General features: G+C 56.4%; 6 protein-coding genes across 6 annotated transcripts; 2 read left to right on the forward strand and 4 right to left on the reverse strand.

Annotated features, from left to right (window-relative positions):
- Positions 1-397: 397 nt before the first annotated feature.
- CDC11 (Cell division control protein 11) lies at positions 398-1,928 on the forward strand (the record flags this gene model as incomplete). Its single annotated transcript, XM_066778818.1, has 7 exons — positions 398-406; positions 504-579; positions 639-755; positions 826-913; positions 972-1,109; positions 1,164-1,631; positions 1,685-1,928. 7 exons carry the CDS (start codon positions 398-400, stop codon positions 1,926-1,928), a joined length of 1,140 nt encoding a protein of 379 aa, XP_066631255.1.
- A 2,313-nt stretch (positions 1,929-4,241) lies between these two features.
- On the reverse strand, positions 4,242-5,953 carry SLS55_007400 (uncharacterized protein; the record flags this gene model as incomplete). The annotated part of the gene is made up of 2 exons (XM_066778819.1): positions 4,242-5,651; positions 5,735-5,953. The coding sequence occupies 2 exons, from the start codon at positions 5,951-5,953 to the stop codon at positions 4,242-4,244; spliced, it is 1,629 nt and encodes a 542-aa protein (XP_066631256.1).
- Positions 5,954-7,545: 1,592 nt separating this feature from the next.
- On the reverse strand, positions 7,546-8,374 carry SLS55_007401 (uncharacterized protein; the record flags this gene model as incomplete). The annotated part of the gene is made up of 2 exons (XM_066778820.1): positions 7,546-7,867; positions 8,001-8,374. 2 exons carry the CDS (start codon positions 8,372-8,374, stop codon positions 7,546-7,548), a joined length of 696 nt encoding a protein of 231 aa, XP_066631257.1.
- A 284-nt stretch (positions 8,375-8,658) lies between these two features.
- On the reverse strand, positions 8,659-10,539 carry DIP5 (amino acid transporter; the record flags this gene model as incomplete). Its single annotated transcript, XM_066778821.1, has 4 exons — positions 8,659-9,647; positions 9,700-10,018; positions 10,080-10,285; positions 10,335-10,539. The coding sequence occupies 4 exons, from the start codon at positions 10,537-10,539 to the stop codon at positions 8,659-8,661; spliced, it is 1,719 nt and encodes a 572-aa protein (XP_066631258.1).
- A 3,907-nt stretch (positions 10,540-14,446) lies between these two features.
- On the forward strand, positions 14,447-17,200 carry cwf29 (RNA-binding protein Cwf29; the record flags this gene model as incomplete). The annotated part of the gene is made up of 3 exons (XM_066778822.1): positions 14,447-14,542; positions 14,625-15,562; positions 16,594-17,200. 3 exons carry the CDS (start codon positions 14,447-14,449, stop codon positions 17,198-17,200), a joined length of 1,641 nt encoding a protein of 546 aa, XP_066631259.1.
- Positions 17,201-17,491: 291 nt separating this feature from the next.
- Positions 17,492-18,533, reverse strand: SLS55_007404 (uncharacterized protein; the record flags this gene model as incomplete). Its single annotated transcript, XM_066778823.1, has 4 exons — positions 17,492-17,783; positions 17,853-17,898; positions 17,974-18,280; positions 18,384-18,533. 4 exons carry the CDS (start codon positions 18,531-18,533, stop codon positions 17,492-17,494), a joined length of 795 nt encoding a protein of 264 aa, XP_066631260.1.
- Between the last annotated feature and the right edge of the window lie 280 nt (positions 18,534-18,813).

Consider the following 18,813-nt stretch of genomic DNA (forward strand, 5'->3'; position numbering starts at 1 on the left):
CTCGAGTCGCGGTTGACTTGAGCCCGGCGGCAGACGATGAGCTGGCGCACGGGGCAGCGGGGGCTCATGGCGACTCGAGCTTGGGCGCGCGCCGTGACACGCAGCTCCTCCACGCGTCGGGCGGCTTCTGGAACAACGTCGCGCCGGGGCGCGCATCCCTGTCGCTTCCAGGAGCAGCGGAGGGACCCTTTGGAAATTAGGGGGAAGGAGCGGCCGACGACTCTCCACTGCCTTCTCCATCACCGCGCCCTCAGCGTCCTCCTGTCCTTCCGCCCACCGCACTCCACCAAGCCACACCCTCAATTGACGCCGACAGTCGCTCGCTCAAGTGCAGTCCTCGGCTCATTGACATTCACCCCCTTCTAAATCCTCCGGGCTTCGCCTGTCTCCGCCCAACATGAACGCCGTATGACCATCCCTGCCCTGTCTCGACCCGCGCCATCGTGCGCCGCATCCTGCGCGCGACCCTACTCCCAGATTCCCGCTGACCGGTGCTTCGACAGATCAAGATCCGCAGGAAGAAGAATGTCAAGAAGGGTATCCAGTTCTGTCTGATGGTCTGTGGCGCATCAGGCACTGGTATGTCGCTCCACACGTGTACATTGCCCGCACTGCGCTGACCTTGCCGCCCAACCCAGGTCGCACGACTTTCGTCAACACCCTCTGCGGCCAGGACGTCCTGAACCACAAGGACTCGGACGACCCGGCCAACGCCCACGTGGAGGAGGGTGTGCGGATAAAGCCCGTCACCGTCGGTACGATCCTAGACCCAGTATCCGCGGCCAGTCCGCCCATCGAGGAATTTCACTAAGCATTGTTCACCAGAATTAGAGCTTGATGAGGAAGGAACCCGCATCTCGCTCACCATTGTCGACACCCCCGGTTTCGGTGACCAGATCGACAACGAGGCCAGGTACGGACGCGACTGCATCAAGCCAAGGTGCTTCCATTTTTTGTTAACGGTCCCGCAGCTTCGGCGAAATCGTTGGCTACCTCGAGCGCCAGTACGATGACATTCTGGCCGAGGAGTCGCGTATCAAGCGTAACCCTCGTTTCCGTGACAACCGTGTCCACGTCCTTCTCTACTTCATCACCCCGACCGGCCATGGGTAATATCCTCGCTGTCCCGGCTATGAAGGTCATTGCTGACGTGGAATCTGCAGTCTCCGTGAGCTGGACATTGAGCTGATGAAGCGCCTTTCGCCCCGCGTCAACGTCATCCCCGTCATTGGAAAGGCCGACTCTCTTACCCCCGCCGAGCTCGCCGAGTTCAAGAAGCTCGTCATGGAGGACATTGAGCATTACCGCATCCCAGTGTACAACTTCCCCTACGACATCGAGGAGGACGACGAGGACACCGTCGAGGAGAACGCCGAGCTGAGGGGTCTCATGCCCTTCGCCATTGTTGGTGCGGAGGATTTCGTCGATGTCGGTGGCAAGAAGGTTCGCGCGCGGCAGTACCCTTGGGGTGTTGTCGAGGTCGAGAACCCGAGACACTCCGATTTCTTGGCTGTGAGGAGCGCTCTTCTCCACAGCCACTTGGCGGATCTCAAGGAAATCACCCATGACTTCCTGTACGAGAACTACCGTACCGAGAAGCTCTCCAAGAGCGTCGAGGGCGGTGCTGCTGCGTAAGTTTTCCTGTTCGAAAGACATGCAAAGAACAATCACTAACAAGCCATAGCGATTCGTCGATGAATCCCGAGGATCTGGCATCTCAGTCGGTGCGCCTAAAGGAGGAGCAGCTCCGCCGCGAGGAGGAGAAGCTCCGCGAGATCGAGCTCAAGGTCCAGCGCGAGATCCAGGAGAAGAGGCAAGAACTGTTGGCACGCGAAAGCCAGCTCAAGGAGATCGAGGCACGGATGCACAGGGAACAAAGCCAGGCGCTCGGCTCGGAGACACCCGAGATCCCCGAGGAGGCGGCTTAAGTGCATGCAATGACGTCTGGGGGCTAATGGCTACGGGGGTGTACCAGTACTGGCTTTTTTCTCTTTTTGCAGCGCGGATTCCCCCAATAATTGCGAATCCGACAAAACTTCTAACGCAGCAGGTGCAGGGAGCAGCTTTAAGAAGATCAGGGTTTCTTGTTTCTCGCACGAAAACGGTGAAGACGGGGAGACTCTGCTTGCCAAACGACAACCGTCTGCCGATCAACGCAGACGCTGGCTACCTTCGTTTTCCGCCTGTTTTCTTATGTCACCTGGCCATCGTTGGGACACCAACCCGCAACCCCTTCCTCTCTCTCCGGCTCTTGGCTTTTCTCTCAACCTTAGTACCCTCTTCTTGACTTATTCCCCAAGTTTCTTAAGTTCTGATATGTAGCTAGCTTTTTAGTAATCGGTTGAAGTAGCGAATGAGTCTTGAGTTGACGCTGAAATACGTGGTGTCTGCGTACTGGTGGAAATATGCGAGCGCGTGAGGGGACCCCTGCGCTTTCGGGTGGTTCGACTTTTCTTCGCTTTTCCCTCATGTTCTCTTGATACTGGCGTGACATATCGAAGCAATCTGTCTCGTCAAGCCTTTCGCAAGCGATAACGTGCATATGTGTCAGCACTCGAGGCTCGGTAAGAAGCTTGTTGTTGCTCTCACTACTCGGCCCGGTTTTGACGGCCGCTTTGGCCCGCCTGCGCTGTCCGTCCCGTCGTGCCGTCTTTCAGGGACCACTCGGCCCGGCGCTTTTTTCTCTCAGGACTTCTTTTCATACGTGGGATAGTACAACGTCTTAGGCGGCGCAGGTTCACTTGAAACGCGTTGCAGCTGCGATCGCTACCTGCTTTCTTCCTGAGGCGGACGAGGCGGAATTCGTTTCACAACTTTCTTTTGGTGGCTGATGACGGCCTCCGGGCAAACGCGAGGCTGAATTGTTGGTGTCAGGCTGAATGCGCGAGGCCGACTCTGCCATGCGTGACGCACATCCTGTGTGGGAGTCAAGCTTTGTTTTCCCCTTTGTTTGACCGCTTGGTTTCCAAATGGCATTCTCGGACGGAAACTGTTTGGGGGAGCACAGGTGTGGTGTTAGGTTTATGGTAGTAGCAATATGCTAGTCTGGATATGGTAAGGATAAAGGGGGGAGGATAAAGGTTTGTTGGTAGCCTCTCTCTCTCTAACTCCTTGGTCTTGTCTGTTTGATCATCCGGGTTTTCGGAGATAAACGTCGTCGTGGTCCCGTCTGATTGCTTTACCGCACGCTCATTCTGAAAGGACAGAGCAGAGCCGTGGGAAAGAAAAGATGAGAACAAGTTTGGATCAGCATCACATGCGTTCCAGCCACGAATGCGCGGACGGGCGGGCATCACCAGAGTCGGGCGTTATACAGGGCGGACGGGTACGACAGTAGTCTGCTGAACTTCGTTCCATCGTGTCGATTGTTGCGAGGCTTTTCTACGGCGCTAATAGCACTGCCTCCATATGAGGAACCAAAAAAAAGTATAAGCAGTAGTGAGAACAACTTCGTTGTCCACACCACCAACCCAAAACAAAGAGCTAGCCCATGGAGCAATATCGGCCAATGATAGCACGAACCAAGAAGAGTAGCACAAATGCAACCGAAGCGCATCGAGTCAACCCTTGGTTACTTGCGGAGAAAAAAGAAAACAAAGGGCGAGGAGAAATTTGTACCTCCTCCCCGCACGGCAAGGCAGCGGGGCCGGAGGATTCATGCAGTAGTCAAGCATCTGAAAGCTTACACGCCTGCAGACGCTAGTAATGACAAGGGTGGTAATATCAATCCTGCGATGCAGGGCTAGTAACTCGTGCCACGGGGTGCGCCGATAAGGTAGCCGGTCAGATTGACGGGAGGCGGGGAAGAGAAGGCGCAGTGAGCCAGAAAAGTCATGGGGATTGGCCCAATGAGACGGTCTGCGAGGCGGACTGCGAGGCAGACTTGAAAGGAGCCCGAGGCATATCCCAAAACCAGCGCGACGAAACACGGTTAGCCTTGATCGCCGTTGGTGTTCTCCGTCCGTTTGCGCTGTCCCGTATCATTCCACATGCTCGAGCCCCCTGATCCCGGCTTTCTGCGCGTCGTTCCCTGTTACTGCGCCTTACGGATAAATCTTTGCAAGCGTCTCAATTGGTCCTGTCTCTTATTTCTTCGTCGCTAGTCTATAGCTAAAAAAAAAAAAAATCTCTATGCTCCGTCTTATGCAAAATCGTAAACGCCGCCAATAACCCAATGATTCAATGCTCCATATGCTATGCAATAAACTTTTTTCCGCCCTTAGTCTCACTGTCTCACTGCATCACTGCCGCAGTTGGACTCCCATGTCCATCAGGTGTGCACACGCGTCCCATTGATGCTGGTCCACGGACTCCATCTTCGGCGCCAATGGCTTCGGTGCCTTGTCCGAAAACTGCATGCGTTTCGCAGCCCATTTCCGCTCAGTGTTTGCGCTGCGATCCCAGGTAGTAGGAGCGGCAAGGTCCTTGTTCCTCGCGGCAGCGTACTTCGCTGCTGCGGCGGTGGGGTCGAGGTGAGTAACGAAAGAGATCCAGTAGGCATGGATTGCTGATTGGAGGGGCTCCAGAGTCGCGTTTTTTCCGGTGAAGCCGTTCCAGACGCTCCAGCTCTCCGCTGTGTGGGTCGCTGAGCCGACACTCCACTGATAGGTCCAGACGTTGTTGTTCTGGCCGCGCGATGGTAGGGCCCAGGACAGAAACAGGTTGGGGCATACGTAGCGGATATCGCCGTAAAGTTGAGCTGCGTAGCTGCGGAAGTTCTCACTGTCGATAAGAGGCTTGTACTGCGGGTGCGAGTGGAAGAAAGTAAGGTTCTGTGGTGTCAAGTCCGGAAACTGGCTGGTGACGAAGGCGTCGGCGGCCTGCAGCGATTTGCCAGCGCTAGAAGGTGTGAACACAATGCCTTCGTTGGTCGTATCGCCCACGAGAATGGGGACTTTGTGCTCGTGATTAGCGTCGAAGCTGTTGTACCTGTATTCGCGCACGATGTCGCCGTCCATGACCGGTGCATACATGTACACCGGAGTAGCCTTGCCGCCAGGCAGTGCGTGGGTCTTGCTACGGGTATTGGTCTGAAACGCCGAGGTATTGAGTTTCCGCAGGCATGCGAGCGAGTCCCACTCGCCAGCGCATCCCGTATCGTTGAGGATGCTGTCGTACTGCCACTGAGCTTGCTCGGCTGTCTGCATGGCAGGCCACGAGGCAGACTCCAGTGCTGCTCCGACGAAGGATGCATTGTTCGTGGGATTGGCCATGTGGATAACGACTGATCCGCCGCCTGCGCTGGCGCCACCAAGGACAATGTGTGCTGGATCGCCACCAAATGACGCGATGTTATCCTTCACCCATCGCAACGCTTTGAGTTGGTCTTTCAGGCCGTTGTTGGAACTGAAATCAGGAGCCGACTTTCGCGACATGTTTGGCTTCGGCACCACGCCACCCAGGAAGCCGTAGGGGCCAACTCGGTAAGTGAAGGTGACGACGATCATGTTGCCTCCACTGGTTTCCACAAGCGATGTGCCGTTGGGTGACTTGGCTGATCCGCTGAAACCGCCCCCTTGCACGTAAAAGAAAACAGGCAGCTTAGCGCCCGCGGACGCCGCAGATGGGGCAAAGATGTCGAGCTTCAAGCAATCTTCGGACACACTGGAGTCGCCTGGCCGGGAGTCAACACCTATACAGGTTGGTCCGTGCTGTGAAATGCATTAGCAACGAGCATCCAAAGCGCGCTAGGTGTACGGGATAGAAAAGAATACGAGCTTGGAGGGAAACTTACTGAATCTGCACAATACTCCTTGTCTTCGATATCCAGATCCCTGGGAGCGGCGAAACGCAAGTCACCCACGGGCGGCGCTGCGTAAGGGAGGCCCATCCATTGCGTGACGCCACAGCCCAATGGCGTGCCGCGATATGAAGCGTAGGAGAGCTTGACCAAGGGGTCAACAGCGGCGACCTCGACGGCCAGGAGAGCGAACAAAGTGAAAACGGCACGCATTGTTGCTTGCAGATAGAGCGTGTGCTGGGGTCGGGCGACGAAAGAAATTTAAGTGTCTGCGCAGCACAGCCTCTGCTGGATGGTGTTGGTTGAAACGGCAGAGCGAGTCAAGCCATGTACGAAAGAGTTGCAGATCGACGGGCTGTGAGGTGGAAGGCGGAGTGCGATGTTATAGGGATTCCCAGGGTTGGTCTTTTTTAGGGACGCGGCCAAAATCATCAGACGCTCCTGCGGTAAGCTAGGCCCGGTAGACGGAGCCCTAACGAAGCTGCGTGGGAACAACAAGAGGCCAAATTTGGAAAGCACGATGCGGCAGCCCCGGTGGCTTGAAGCAAGGCCCGTGCTGAGTCCAGAGCAATACGACACGAGCCAGAGGCCGAAGAATGCAAGTCCGCGGCCGAAACTGCGGCAATAGGAGGTGCGCGCGCGACGGCAAGGAGACAGTCGAGGGTGCGCCGGGGATGTTATCATCCAGACGCGTCCGTCATCGCAGATCCACGCGGCAGAGGCAGACGGTTTCTGCGTCATAGATGGCAACCCCGGTGGGCTGCGGCTGAAGAGGAACTGGTCAAACAACGAACCCTGCTAGTAGGCGGTTCGTCTGGCACCGCACGAGTCGAGTGCAACGGCGTCCGAGCCATCGTATCGTGTGTTCGCCAGGCTGGCGGGCACAATCGACGCAGCAAATCCAGGGACCGGAAGCGCGCTAGCTCGCGGCGCATGTGCTCGACGGGGCGCGCGAATGGCCGTGTCTGGGCAGTCAGCACACATGGCCGGTCGGTTGCGGGTCGTGCTCGCGCCAGGTACGGACGGCGGAGGGAACCGCTAGGCCGGGGCGGCGCCGGGGCTGGGGCCCGTGGGCTCCATCGCAACAGAAAGAGGGTGTTGGCATGGGCAGTGGCAGTGGCAGTGTCGCGGGGCTGATTCGCGCGCGGCAGATCTCCAGCTATTTTTCCCAGCGCCCGGGCCAGGCCCTCGCATAACGCTCCCTCGCCTTGGCCTCCCTACCCGAAAGCTTGTCGCTTCTGCCTGGACGGGAGTCCCTTCTTCATCACGCGCAGCTCGTGTTCGTTCGACCCCGCCTGCACATGGAATGCACTCTGTCACCCGACCGACACCTGCTCCCTCTCCTTCCGCGCCTGGTGACACTCGGTCCTTTCTGGACCGGAGCGGAGGGTGTCAGCTCCTTCACCGCTGGCCGTAGCCACTGTCGCGCACGCTTTGTCATCGTCACACAGCTCGAGCCCGCACCCATGTTCCTCCTCGTACGATTTTTGGTGCCCCGCTGTCTGCATCTGTGTCGTCGTGGTCTCGCCGTGATGGCTGAATCCGTGCCAGTGTTGTCTTGAGGTCAATGTCGCCGTGGATTAGAAGCAACTGTCGCCATAACGACCGTCATAGCTGGCGTTGAGGATCGTGAATAAAGTGCCATTGTGCTGCTGACTCACATGCCGAAGCCGTCTTGGTCGTTTCTGATTAGCTTTTGCGGATCGCTAGACGTCGAACGGTCTTACCTGTGCCAAAGACAAAGACGTTTCAAGACTGCCGGACAACTCGCCTCGTAAACCTCTCCCATTCTTCTGTAAGTGCAGTTATCCATGTTCCATGTAAATAGCCAGCACGAGAAACGTACCGTTCAGCTCCGCGCTGTTGTCCATCGTCCAGAACCAATACTTGATCTTCCAGAAGATATACTCCTCCCTCTCAAGGTACCATTGGTCGCCCGACCACTTGGGTTTTTTTCTCTGGCACGACAGCTGTCGAGCCATGACATCGGCGACGTCGTGACCCTCAACGAAGCGCCGGCCCTTCAGAAACCGGACGACGACAGGAACACCCTGCGCCGCGAAGAGGTCGTCAAGTCTCTTGAGGCGCTGCAGAGCCGCCTCATTGGCGCCACCTTGGCCAGGCACCCTGTAAAGAGCAGTTATCTGAAAATATCTCGACGTCGGCAGGCCAACAAATGCTTGGAACTCACTAATCTCTGATCTCCTGCAGCGCAATGATGTTGTCCGTCAGGACAATGACCTGCTCCTCCACTCTCCACCTCTCCACGAGTGCAGTGCTCATGCACTCGTTGACAGCATGGGTCTCCATCTCGTCCGGAAACATCTTCCGCTTGATTCTGCGGCCGACAACATGGTACAGCTCCTCGTCCCTGCGCTTCCAGGCGGCGGCGACGCCAGTCCACTTCGGCTCGTATTGGTTCTGGTAATTGCCAGAACCGTCGCCGTACATGACAAGCGTGGACACGTGATTGGCAGCCCGGCGGGCGAAAGCGACGGACGCGTCGTGGTCCAGCCTGCCATCCGGCAAGCGGTCGGCGTGGACGAGCAGGTTGAGGGAACGGGCGCGCTGGGTGCCCCAGATGCGGTTGTCGGGCAAGCCGACGTTGGCGGGGGCGGGACCGGTGGTCTGCATGTTGGTGAGTTGGTTGTTTCTTGATTTAATCGAAAAGGCAAAGAGCAGTCAACGAAGAATCAAGGTGCTGGTGGGCGAATGCCGGGAGGCACTCCATCAGTTGCTTAAGAAGGTCACCCACGACGCTAAGCCCAGTTCGTCGATCATAATTCGTATTTTAGGAAGGCACGGCACTGGAAATCTAGCCAAACAACACAAGACCGGGCGGCCACGCACGCGCGACCACGATTGGTATATCCTCCTCTACCTCACCTGCAAAGACGTCTACACTCCAATACCGACCCTTAGAACAGCCAGGAAACGAATTTCGAGTAGAAGCTCCGCTCTCCCTTGTTGTTCGCCGCCTGCTGAGCCAGGAATTCCTGTTCTTCGCGGTCGATGACGTCCTTGCCAGTCCAGAGGTCGGCCTCGGTAGGCTTGATGCCCTCCGTCTTGTGCCACCACTTCCACCCGAAAATCATGATGATATAGAGCGGGATGCCGAGGTATCCAGTGATGAAGTTCTTGTAGTCGAAGTCGCCATAGTCCTCGTCATGGGTGAAGACGTTGAAGTTCTTGGTGAAGGCGATCAGGATGCAGAAGCCGAGCGCGACATAGCTACCCCAGATGCCGAACGGCGATACGTACGCCAGCGTCTCCTTCGGCACGTTCTGCGCCTCGCGCGCCCTGACGAAGTAGATGTGCGTCACCAGGATCGAGATCCACGTCAGCAGGCCGAAGATCGTCACCAGGTTGACAAAGTAGCCGAACACCTTCTTCGAGTCGTCCGACACGTTCATGTACGCCAGCAGGCAGAAGAGCGAGGAGAGCCCGAGGGCGTAAACCGGAACGCCGCGCTTGTCGGTACGTGCCAGGATCTTCGGGGCCTTGCCGGTGCTGGCGAGTCCGTAGATGGTACGCGAAGCAATGTACAGATCCGAGTTGGCGGCCGAGAAGACGAAGAGCAAGATACAGCCGTTCAGGATACCCGGGAGAGCATCGATCTGGGCAATCTTAATGGCGACGACGAAGGGAGAAGCAGCAGCGCTGTTGGACTTCTTGTTGGCGAAAGCAAGATCGGGCGAGTCGGAGGGAACGATCATTCCCAAAAGCAGAACCGACAAGCAGTAGAAGAAAAGGATACGGAAGAAGGTCAACTTGATGGCCTTGGGAATGGTGCGCCTGGGATTCTGGGCTTCGCCAACAGTGACACCGACGAGCTCAGTGCCAAGGTAGGCAAAGACGGCATTGATCATGGAGCTCCAGAAGCCAAGAAACTTGCCGGTGGAACCGGCTTTGTACCCAGTCAGTTGATGGTCAAGAACTCAACAGTGGGCTTCACTTACTGTCAATATACTCCTTGAACGCGCCAGGGTTCTTCCAGTATCTGAAGCCCGTTCTGTCATGGGTAGGGCCGCCGCCGAGTGCCAGGATAAGAGAGAGAAGGATCAAAGCGATAATGATGACGACCTTCAAGCTACTGAGCCAGAACTCGAATTCGCCGAAGAACTTGACACCAAAATAATTGATGGAGACGATCGCGATGAAGAAGACAGTGATAAATACACCTGGATTCACCTTTTCCGGTGCCACCCAATACTGGATGACCAACGCAGCAGCCGTGAGCTGGTTAGGGGTGACAATGATGTATTTGAACCAGTAGGTCTACACCTTCGTTAGCTTCCAGTTCGCGGAATGTTTGTTCCAGCTTTGTCCTCAGACTTACGTAGCCAAGGGCGAAACCAAGGGAGGGGTCGACGAAGCGGTTGGCGTAGCCAGAGAAGCCAGATCCGAGAGGAAGCCATGCAGCCATTTCACCGAGACCAGCCATGACAGCAAACACGAGAAGACCAACGAAAGAGTACGAGATCAGGATGGAGGCGGGGCCGGATTGCGCCAAAGCCTTGCCAGTGCCGATGATCAAACCCGTACCTGGCCAATTGTCAGTTTTGGTTTATTTCACAATGGGGGGGCCACATACCAATTGCACCACCGATGGCAATCATAGTGATGTGCCTGGCCTCCAGACCGCGGTGCAGGTTCTGCTTCTCGCCGGTCTGGTGCACCTCGCCCTCGGCGGGGTCGTAGGAGGCGTGAGCCTCATAATCGGTCTTGCCGAACTCGGCATCGCGAGCAACCTTGGGCTCGTCGGACGACGAGGTGCTGCTACGGTTCCAGATGGCCATGTTGGAAGACGTGGAATAACTCCTTGAAGTCGGAGGGATCCTTTATGTCCCCAGCTTATCTCACAGCCAAGAAAGCGATGTTCTCGTGACGGCTCCGGGATTGGTCGTATGTGCTCGATGCGGGATGCAGGCAATTGGGCTAGCCTGGAGCGGAGGACACTTTGCCACGAGCGAAGCCGATATACTTTCTCGCGCCCACCAGAAGCCTGAGGATGTCCAGAGTCAGGAAAAGGCTGGGGATTATAAGGGCAGCCGGCGGCAAATAAGAGTGGACCCACGTGAGGAGATGCAGGAAGGTCGCGCCCTGTGATGACAAGACCTAGGCCGATGTCGTGAGCAGTGCAGCAACCTTAGCTCGCAGTGGAGCGGCAACGGACGATACTCTCGATTTGGAGCGACGGAGAGATGGTCAGGCTCAGGCGACATGCCACGGGCAAGGCCTTATACATAGCGGGCGAAGGCGTCCTCCGCCGAGACATTTCTCGCGCTGTACGGGCTCGCCGGTTTGGACAAGGGTAAGAAGCCGCTGTGCGACGGTGGCATTGGCTGCGAGGGCGGAATCAGCGTTCGCCGCACGCAGACATCAGCCTTGACATGCCCGCCCGCGATCCTTGTGGAGGGCCAAGGCTGCCAAGTCGCTGCACCAAGGCCGCGGACTCATGGGTGCGACTCCATTTGCCGTGATTTGCGGAGTCGGGCGTTGATAAGGGCGGATTCTCTTAGCGGTTGCGCTCTTGTCATGATAGCGACGCTCGCAGATACGCCGCCAGCGCGGTGGTTTGCCCTCCGCATCGCGACTCTGCCCTGCTCGAGGCAACAGGGCGCACCGGGCGCACCGAGGCTGCTGGCTGCCTCGCGATCAGCCTCAGCCGTCAGCGTTGCACACCGGAAAGCGAGCTATGCCAGCAGCAGTAGGTTGTGGCGCCCACGCGCTGATTTGGCTCGCGCGACAGAGGCCGCTGCAACGCCCGACAGCCGGTCCTAGCCGGCGCCGCGCCGCGCGGCATTCCTGGCCGTTTCTTCTTTGCGGCAGCCTCCCGATGAAAACTCTTTCTATCTCGACTCCGGCGCTGCTATCGTGCCGTAATTGCATTTTGTTACCAGCTCACGGACCAGGCTCGGCATTTCCCTGTGCCGCTGAGTCGCGCCTGGGGTACACAGTACTCCAGAGATGCGAGCTGCGCGACGCTTCACGCGACCGGCCGAGGCCGTTCTTGGCCTGCGCCATCTGTCCGCTCGGCTTGCTGCTTCTAGAAGCTCAGCTTCCCCGCCGTCATCCTGCGCCGTGCTCTCGGCACCTTTTTTTTTTTTTTTTTTTTCGTTCCGCTCAGGCCTGCCGCTCTCACCACGAAAAGTTACTCATATCTTCGCTCACTGATCACTGACTTGTTTCTTCTTGGCTGCCATGCTCGATATCAGGAAGGGCCGAGCCAACCCCGTTGCTGGCTGACCCTGACGATTCCGGTGACGTTGGCGCGGGCCAGGGCAGTAGCTATAACATAACGAAAACCTCTTTCCACGAATCGTTTCCGGGTTGACGGGCTCAGGGACCTCAGCTTCTCCGCAATCCTCTCCGCAATAAGATCCTTCCCCGCAATGTTGGCGGCGCTCTTGAGTTCCTGGTGTGTCAATTGTGGGTCTGACATTCTGTCACCTTCGGCCTTTTTCAAGAATATGATTCGTCACCGCTGACGCGACGGATTGGCATTTCCGACACCATCGTGAAGTTTGGTGGATTTCGTGCATTTCCCGAGGTCCCCAATCCATCGTTCCGCTACCAAGAAAGACTAAGGCCTATGGCGGTGTTTACATAACGCGCTGGGCAGAGTGGAAGAGAGGCATGCGTTTGGTGCCAAGCTCAAAGCGCACAGACTGTGGAGGTGGAGCATTCTCCACAGGACTGATCCTCAAGGAAGACCGACTTCAACCTCTAAAGAAATCAGTATTGAGTAGTCCCCGATTGCCATCAAATTCCGAAGCACGCCTCATACACCTAATCCTGCACCGTAAAGCAGTGATTGCAAATGCTTCATCTTGATCACTCACTCAGGACGGACACAACAACCTCACCCCGTCAGGTCCACTTAGCTCAGAAATCTAGACACTTGCTGCAACAACCACACTTGCATCACCTTACTTGACAACGGCATCATGGCTCCAAGGCCACCTTGGGCCCAACAATCCGATATCTGGAACTCCGTCTCTGAAGTGAAGCAGAACCGGACGCTCCTAGGAATGCGAATACTTGACCAGGCTAACGGCGGCAAAATCAACCAGCTATTGACCCATGCAGAGCAAAGACTCGCTCTCGAAGTCTACGAGGTCTACTGCGGCGGACCTTATCCGAGACTTGAGGCCTATGCACACGAACAGTAAGGAGACTAACTGCTTTCGCGGCTCACTGACAGCGACGTCAATTTAACCTTCTCACTTGATGCCATATCCTTCATGTGAAGCCATCTATACTCACCCATCATATAGGTTCATCTCACCCTCTGCAGAGAACGACATCATCGAATCAAACCAAATCGGCAGCTGCATCGGCCAAATCTTCAACCGTGAGCACGCCTTGAACAACTGTTTCAGCATCTCCTCCCAGAACGCCGGTTTCCAGACCCGAACATTCCTTCAGTGCATCTACGACGAGCAAGTCTCCCTTCCCGCCTCTCAAGCACCCGCAAGCCGGCTAACAAACCCGCCCCACAGCGCCGGCAACCTCTTCCCAACCCTCGTCGAACCAGCACAAAACCCATTCAACGACGCCGACACCGACGACATCCTCCAACGCGACGCCGCCACCACATCCGCCCTCTCCAACCGCCACCTCGTCGGCGAGCACAGCTTCGTCTTCGTCGAGGGCATCCGAGTGCAGACCTCGCACCGGCGCCGCGGCGTCGGCCGCGCCCTGCTGAACGCGCTGCTGGCCGAAGCGGCGGCCATCCTCCCGTCCATCCGCTTCGCCGCGTCGTGGCCGTGCGCCAGCGACGGCGACCTAGACGACGTAGTGGACGTCGTGCACTTCCGTTCAGCGGAGACGGCGAACGACGGCGCTGGCTGTTCGCCGCGACGGTCCGGGCTGGGCCAGAAGCGGGCGGAAGCGTTCCACCGCGCGGCGGGGTTCCGGCGGCTTGGGTTGACGAGGTTTTGGGCGAAGAGCCTAGAATGATTGGGAAAAGCCTAAAAAAGATTGACGTGAGGGTGTATGGTTCGCAGGGGAACAAAAAATTTATTCGGGTTAAGGGTGCAGTGGCGGTGGTGGCTTTTCTGAGAAGGGTAGCTGACGCCGATGCATTATTGCCAAGCTGGGGGCGTGGTCTTGGGTTTGGATGGAGTGGCTTGGGCTATGATGGGGTTGGATGGATAAGAGGCTGGTGGTGCGCCTGAGATTTCACGAGAAATGCCGAAAAGGGAAGGTGATGCTGGTTGGTCAGAGTTGGGGAACATGCGGATGCGTGCATGGCGCGCGCCCGAGCCGAAAGCTCCATCTATCAGGGACTCTTAGTCGGAAATAGAGCTTTCCACCTGGCAAAGATCTATATTTGGAGAGCTGGGCCATTGCCGCATCATGATCTAGTGAACCAGATATACCCTCGTACCTCGTACCTCGTACCTTTTTTGTGTGGTTCGGACTACTAGAGCTTGTGGCTGGATAACGTCCGTCGGGTGGCTTTCTGGCGCGTCCCGCGTACCTAGGTTCCACCGACCGCTTAGTCAGGGGAGCTCTAGGTTGGGTAAACGTCGGCAACGGCGTCGCCAATATTTCGTAGCGCGCGTCATTATTCCTCCCGTCTTCCGCACCGCGCGGGCTCCCACGGCGCTACTGAAGCTCTCGCGCTACCAGCTTGAGCTTTCTTTCCTACTCTACACCAATCACACCTGAGGACTTCACCCCCGCACAACCACCGCCATGAACAAGATCCGCCAAGTCAAAGAGCTCAACAAGCGCGAGCTTGAAGCGGGCATCACCCCCGAAGCCTCGTGGCACGCCGACTACCGGGACACGGTGCGTTCACACCTTCGCTCTTCTCCCACAAATTGCTCCAGCCAGCGCGAATTCGAGCTAGCTAACACAACCACCCGCGCAGGCATTCATCTACATCGGCGGCCTCCCCTACGACGTCTCCGAGGGCGACATCGTCACGATCTTCTCGCAGTACGGCGAGCCCGTCTACGTCAACCTCGTGCGCGACAAGGAGACGGGCAAGAGCAAGGGCTTCGCGTTCCTCAAGTACGAGGACCAGCGCAGCTGCGACCTGGCGGTGGACAACATGAGCGGCGCGCAGGTCATGGGGCGGGTGGTGAGCGTCGATCACACGCGGTACAAGAAGAAGGAGGGCGAGGAGCTGCGGGACAATACGTACGGGTTGGGCGAGGAGGAGGGGGAGGGAGAGGCGGGTGCGGTGGTGAAGGCGCCGGAGACGGAGAGTGAGAGCGAGGAGGAGAGGAGGCCGGTGTTGAAGGAGGAGAGGGAGTTGGCGGAGCTGTTGAGGAATCATGATGACGATGATCCGATGAAGGCGTATTTGATCAAGGAGAAAAAGGTGGAGGTAGAGGAGGCCGTGAAGGCGTGGCAGGCGAAGAATGGCGGCGGTTCGAAGAAGAAGAAGGATGAGAAGAGGAAGCACAGGCATCACAGATCACGCAGGGATCGGGATGACGATGACGAGGAGAGGAGGCATCGCAAGAGACGTCACCGGACCCGCTCGCCATCGGAAGAGAGGTCGAGGAGTAGAGAGCGCAGGCGGCGTGATCATCCAGAAGACCGGGATCGGAAGTCCAGGAGGCGGGATGAATCTGAGGACAGAGATCGCAAGAGTAGGCGGCGGGACGATTCAGAGGATGGTGAGCGGAAGAGCAAACGTAGGGACGATGGGCAAGACAGGCGGGACCGCCATCGCGACTATTCGAGGGACAGGGAGAGGAAGAGCAGACGTCGTGGCGATTCGGAAGACGACTATCGGAGACGTGACCGATCAAGGGATGCAGACGTGAGACACAGTGACAGGAAGCGGAGGTCGCCATCGTGAGAGATCATGAGCTACATAGTGAGCTGAGGAAGCGTAATAACACTTCATTGCTCGTATATAACACATCAAAGCATTCAAGATGCATGTAAATGGCAAAAAGGATAACCGCGTAGCTCACTTTGCAATGTACGGAGTCACTTGGAATTGTTGACTCCTTTGTTATGGAAAAGCAATTTTGTCAAATATTGCGAGGATCAGGGGAAAAGAGCCGGTCATCAAACAACTGAACCAATTAACCGGTAGGCTTGCGTTCTTGTAGGCTAAACTATTTTTTGCAAAGGGTGGTTTGGAGAACGGAGTTGGTAGGTGTCAGCATGCGTGTTGGAAATATACGTTGTCCACTTTCACGCTACGACACACGTTCGAGATCAGATAGTAGAGCACTGAATCACATCTTCACGGCTACAACTAGGTAGTCCTTGAAGGTTTCACATAGCACATGAATTGATGATATTTTGTTTAGTTATCCTGACAGTTTCCTCTTGGCCTCTTTACGACCATGACGGACACCAGCGCAGAGTCGGGAAGTCACGACGTGCGTACCTTCCCCGTGTGACAACGAATATGTGTCGGGGTTTCAGACAAGCCTGGAGTCAAAGATCTACGCAGCCGCGTGTGAGACTGCAAGTAACGAAGCGCGCGTTTTGCTCCAAGCAGTGGGAGGTGTCGATCTGAACGGGATGTTTGCGCTTCCTTTTACACAGAGTGGCTACCTGCCGACTTTTGCGTAACCAGTCACATGCCCAGTCGTTCCCAAAGCGTGCGAAGAATCAGCTGCTCGTGTGGGAAGGCGCGCCTGGCTGGTCTACAAAAGTCAACACAAACGGCCCCACCTCACCGGCTCCTTAGTCTACGCCAACCTACCATCCTAGCTGCAGAACTGTCCACTCTGACGAACCCCATCGGCAATATGGGTGCCCGCTGCCTAATCTTCGTTTACTATCGGGGCGATTGGCACATAGCTCAGTACTGCCAGTATGAAAACACAAGACATCATCTTCACTCTTGATTAATGACCACTACACAGATGGGACGGCCAACCCTCCTCCCAAGGCATCAAAGTCCTTACTTTCGTCCGCGACCCGGCCAACATCGCCAAGCTCAAAGCTGTCATCAACGCCGGCCTTCTCTACGAGCCGTCGGAACAGCAACTGGACAACTGGAAGGCGGAGTCGCAAACTCTCGAAGAGGATTACCGAGTGCGCGATGAGGAGCACTGGAACAAGTATATGCAGTTCATCCAAGAGCAGATTTCCAAGGGCGCTACCCCACCTGCCGGTGGTGATGGCTACGAACCGCTCGCCAGGCCGCTGGAACAAGTGTGCCCCACGATGTCCTGCTACACGGGTGCGAGGATTCTGAAGTACGCGGCGGAGGCAAAGGCGCGGTTTCCAGTTTTGAAGTGCTTGCATTTCCACTTGGATATTCAGGGGGCGTACGTTGTCGACTTGGATGAGGGATTGCTGGAGGTCTGGGGCGACGGAATGGAGCCGGTTGAGAATGACCGATTCGACAAGTATGAGTGGGCAGTGAAGAGCGGCGGTCCGCCGGGTTCGTGTGTGGGCATGTGGGCGTTCGAGGAGCTGCCGAGCAAGGAGGAGTTCATCAAGCACTTCGAAGTCCCTGAGGAATGATGAGAAGGCGAAAGAAGTCGCAAGGTCAGGTTGTATGACATAGTACGGCAACAAGAGAAGTGGCATCTCTACTCCGATTCAAGACGGCACACATGCAGGCGATCCATGCACTGGAGGCAAAATTCAGGACAAGTGTTATTTCATAAATGACAAATAGAAATCTTTTACGATGGGTTGACATCAAGCGTGAGGTCGTTTGCGAACACCTGAAGTTGAAGTACACTGCGCATGCTTCACTTTTCTTTGCCGCTTCAATTTCCAATGGCTCGGCCTCCTGCCTTTTATCATCTCCTAAGCATGTACAGGTGCATGTTGTGGCTCAGGTCTCTCCTCATTCAACTGTCTCCTCTTGAAGAAGCGCTCCGTCGAGCCCATGGGAAACGAGAAGAACAGTGCCTCCTGACACATCAAGTGGCCCAGCGTGTAGTAACCAAACAGGCCGGACAAGAACGCAAACACGCCGCCGGCCTTCTTCAGTGCCACCGACGTGTCCGCATTCCCGTCTGCTGCGGCAAAATAGCTGGCAGCGACAAGGCCGAAGGCGAGCTCGACAGTGGCGAAGATGGCGATGTAGACGAGGTTTCTGTCCCGTGTCAGACCCAGTTTCTTGTAGGGGTTTGGAGGGGGTAGTCGAGCGGGACCGTTCACTTACATTGGCAACGCCCCTATCAGGAAGAACGTGTTGAAGACGGTCCACACTTTTTTTTGCCTTTGGTCAGCAGCTCCCCGATGGCCGCCTCGCGCCAGGCACACATCCCCCACCACAGACTTACATAGCATGAAGAATCCGAGCGCGTTGTTATACTCGACCGTGTCCGTCCCGTAAGAATCGGTGACGCCAAACGAGGGCGTGATGATGGCGCCGAAGCCCGCGTAGAAGAGGCCGAAGGCGCTCAGGACGGTGTAGCCGTACGAGTTCCCGCGCACGATCTCCCACTGCGCGGAGATGACCATGCCGATGCCGGCGACGAAGAAGAAGTTCCCGATGAAGACGTTGGTCGTCGTGACGCCGCGCCATTCCATGAGCGAGCAGGACAGCGTCGTTAGCGTCGTGGCGAAGGCGCCGATGGCGAGGGCGGTCTGGGGGAAATTTGGATGTCAGCTCTTTCCGGCATTCCTGGGTGCATGTATTGTTTCCAATTTTCTTTTTTTTTTCTCTTCGTCTTTGGAATGAGACACCTACCGGGCTGCCGAGATTCTGGCCAACGGCGGGTGATACTATGATTGGCCGGGAAAGTTCCGAAAAGGCATTCTCATGCTCGTTTCTGGATCCATTGGTGGCTACTTTCAGATCAATGGTGGGGAGATCACCGTTTGACCCTGGTTTCGACATGGCGCAAGTCGGTTTGAGCCGGTATGGGCAATTCGTACGGTCGTTCGGCGCGAGTGGTAACAAGTTACGTCATTCACAGGCGAGGAGTAATAGAGGAAAAGGCTGGGAGAGGGGAAAGAGAGCTTGATGTATGTCAACTATAAGCAGCTGCGCCATTGCAGACTGCGATTGCGTATGTCTTGGTGTATGCGTAGTTCGAGCGCCTCCATGCGCTAAAAATGATTCAAGTCTGAAGATCAACCTGTGTACGTGCAGAGATGGATCTGCAGTACTAGATACA

The sequence above is a fragment of the Diplodia seriata genome (genome assembly GCF_021436955.1).
Source record: "Diplodia seriata strain FDS-637 chromosome Unknown scaffold_7, whole genome shotgun sequence".
Taxonomy (NCBI): Eukaryota; Fungi; Ascomycota; class Dothideomycetes; order Botryosphaeriales; family Botryosphaeriaceae; genus Diplodia; species Diplodia seriata.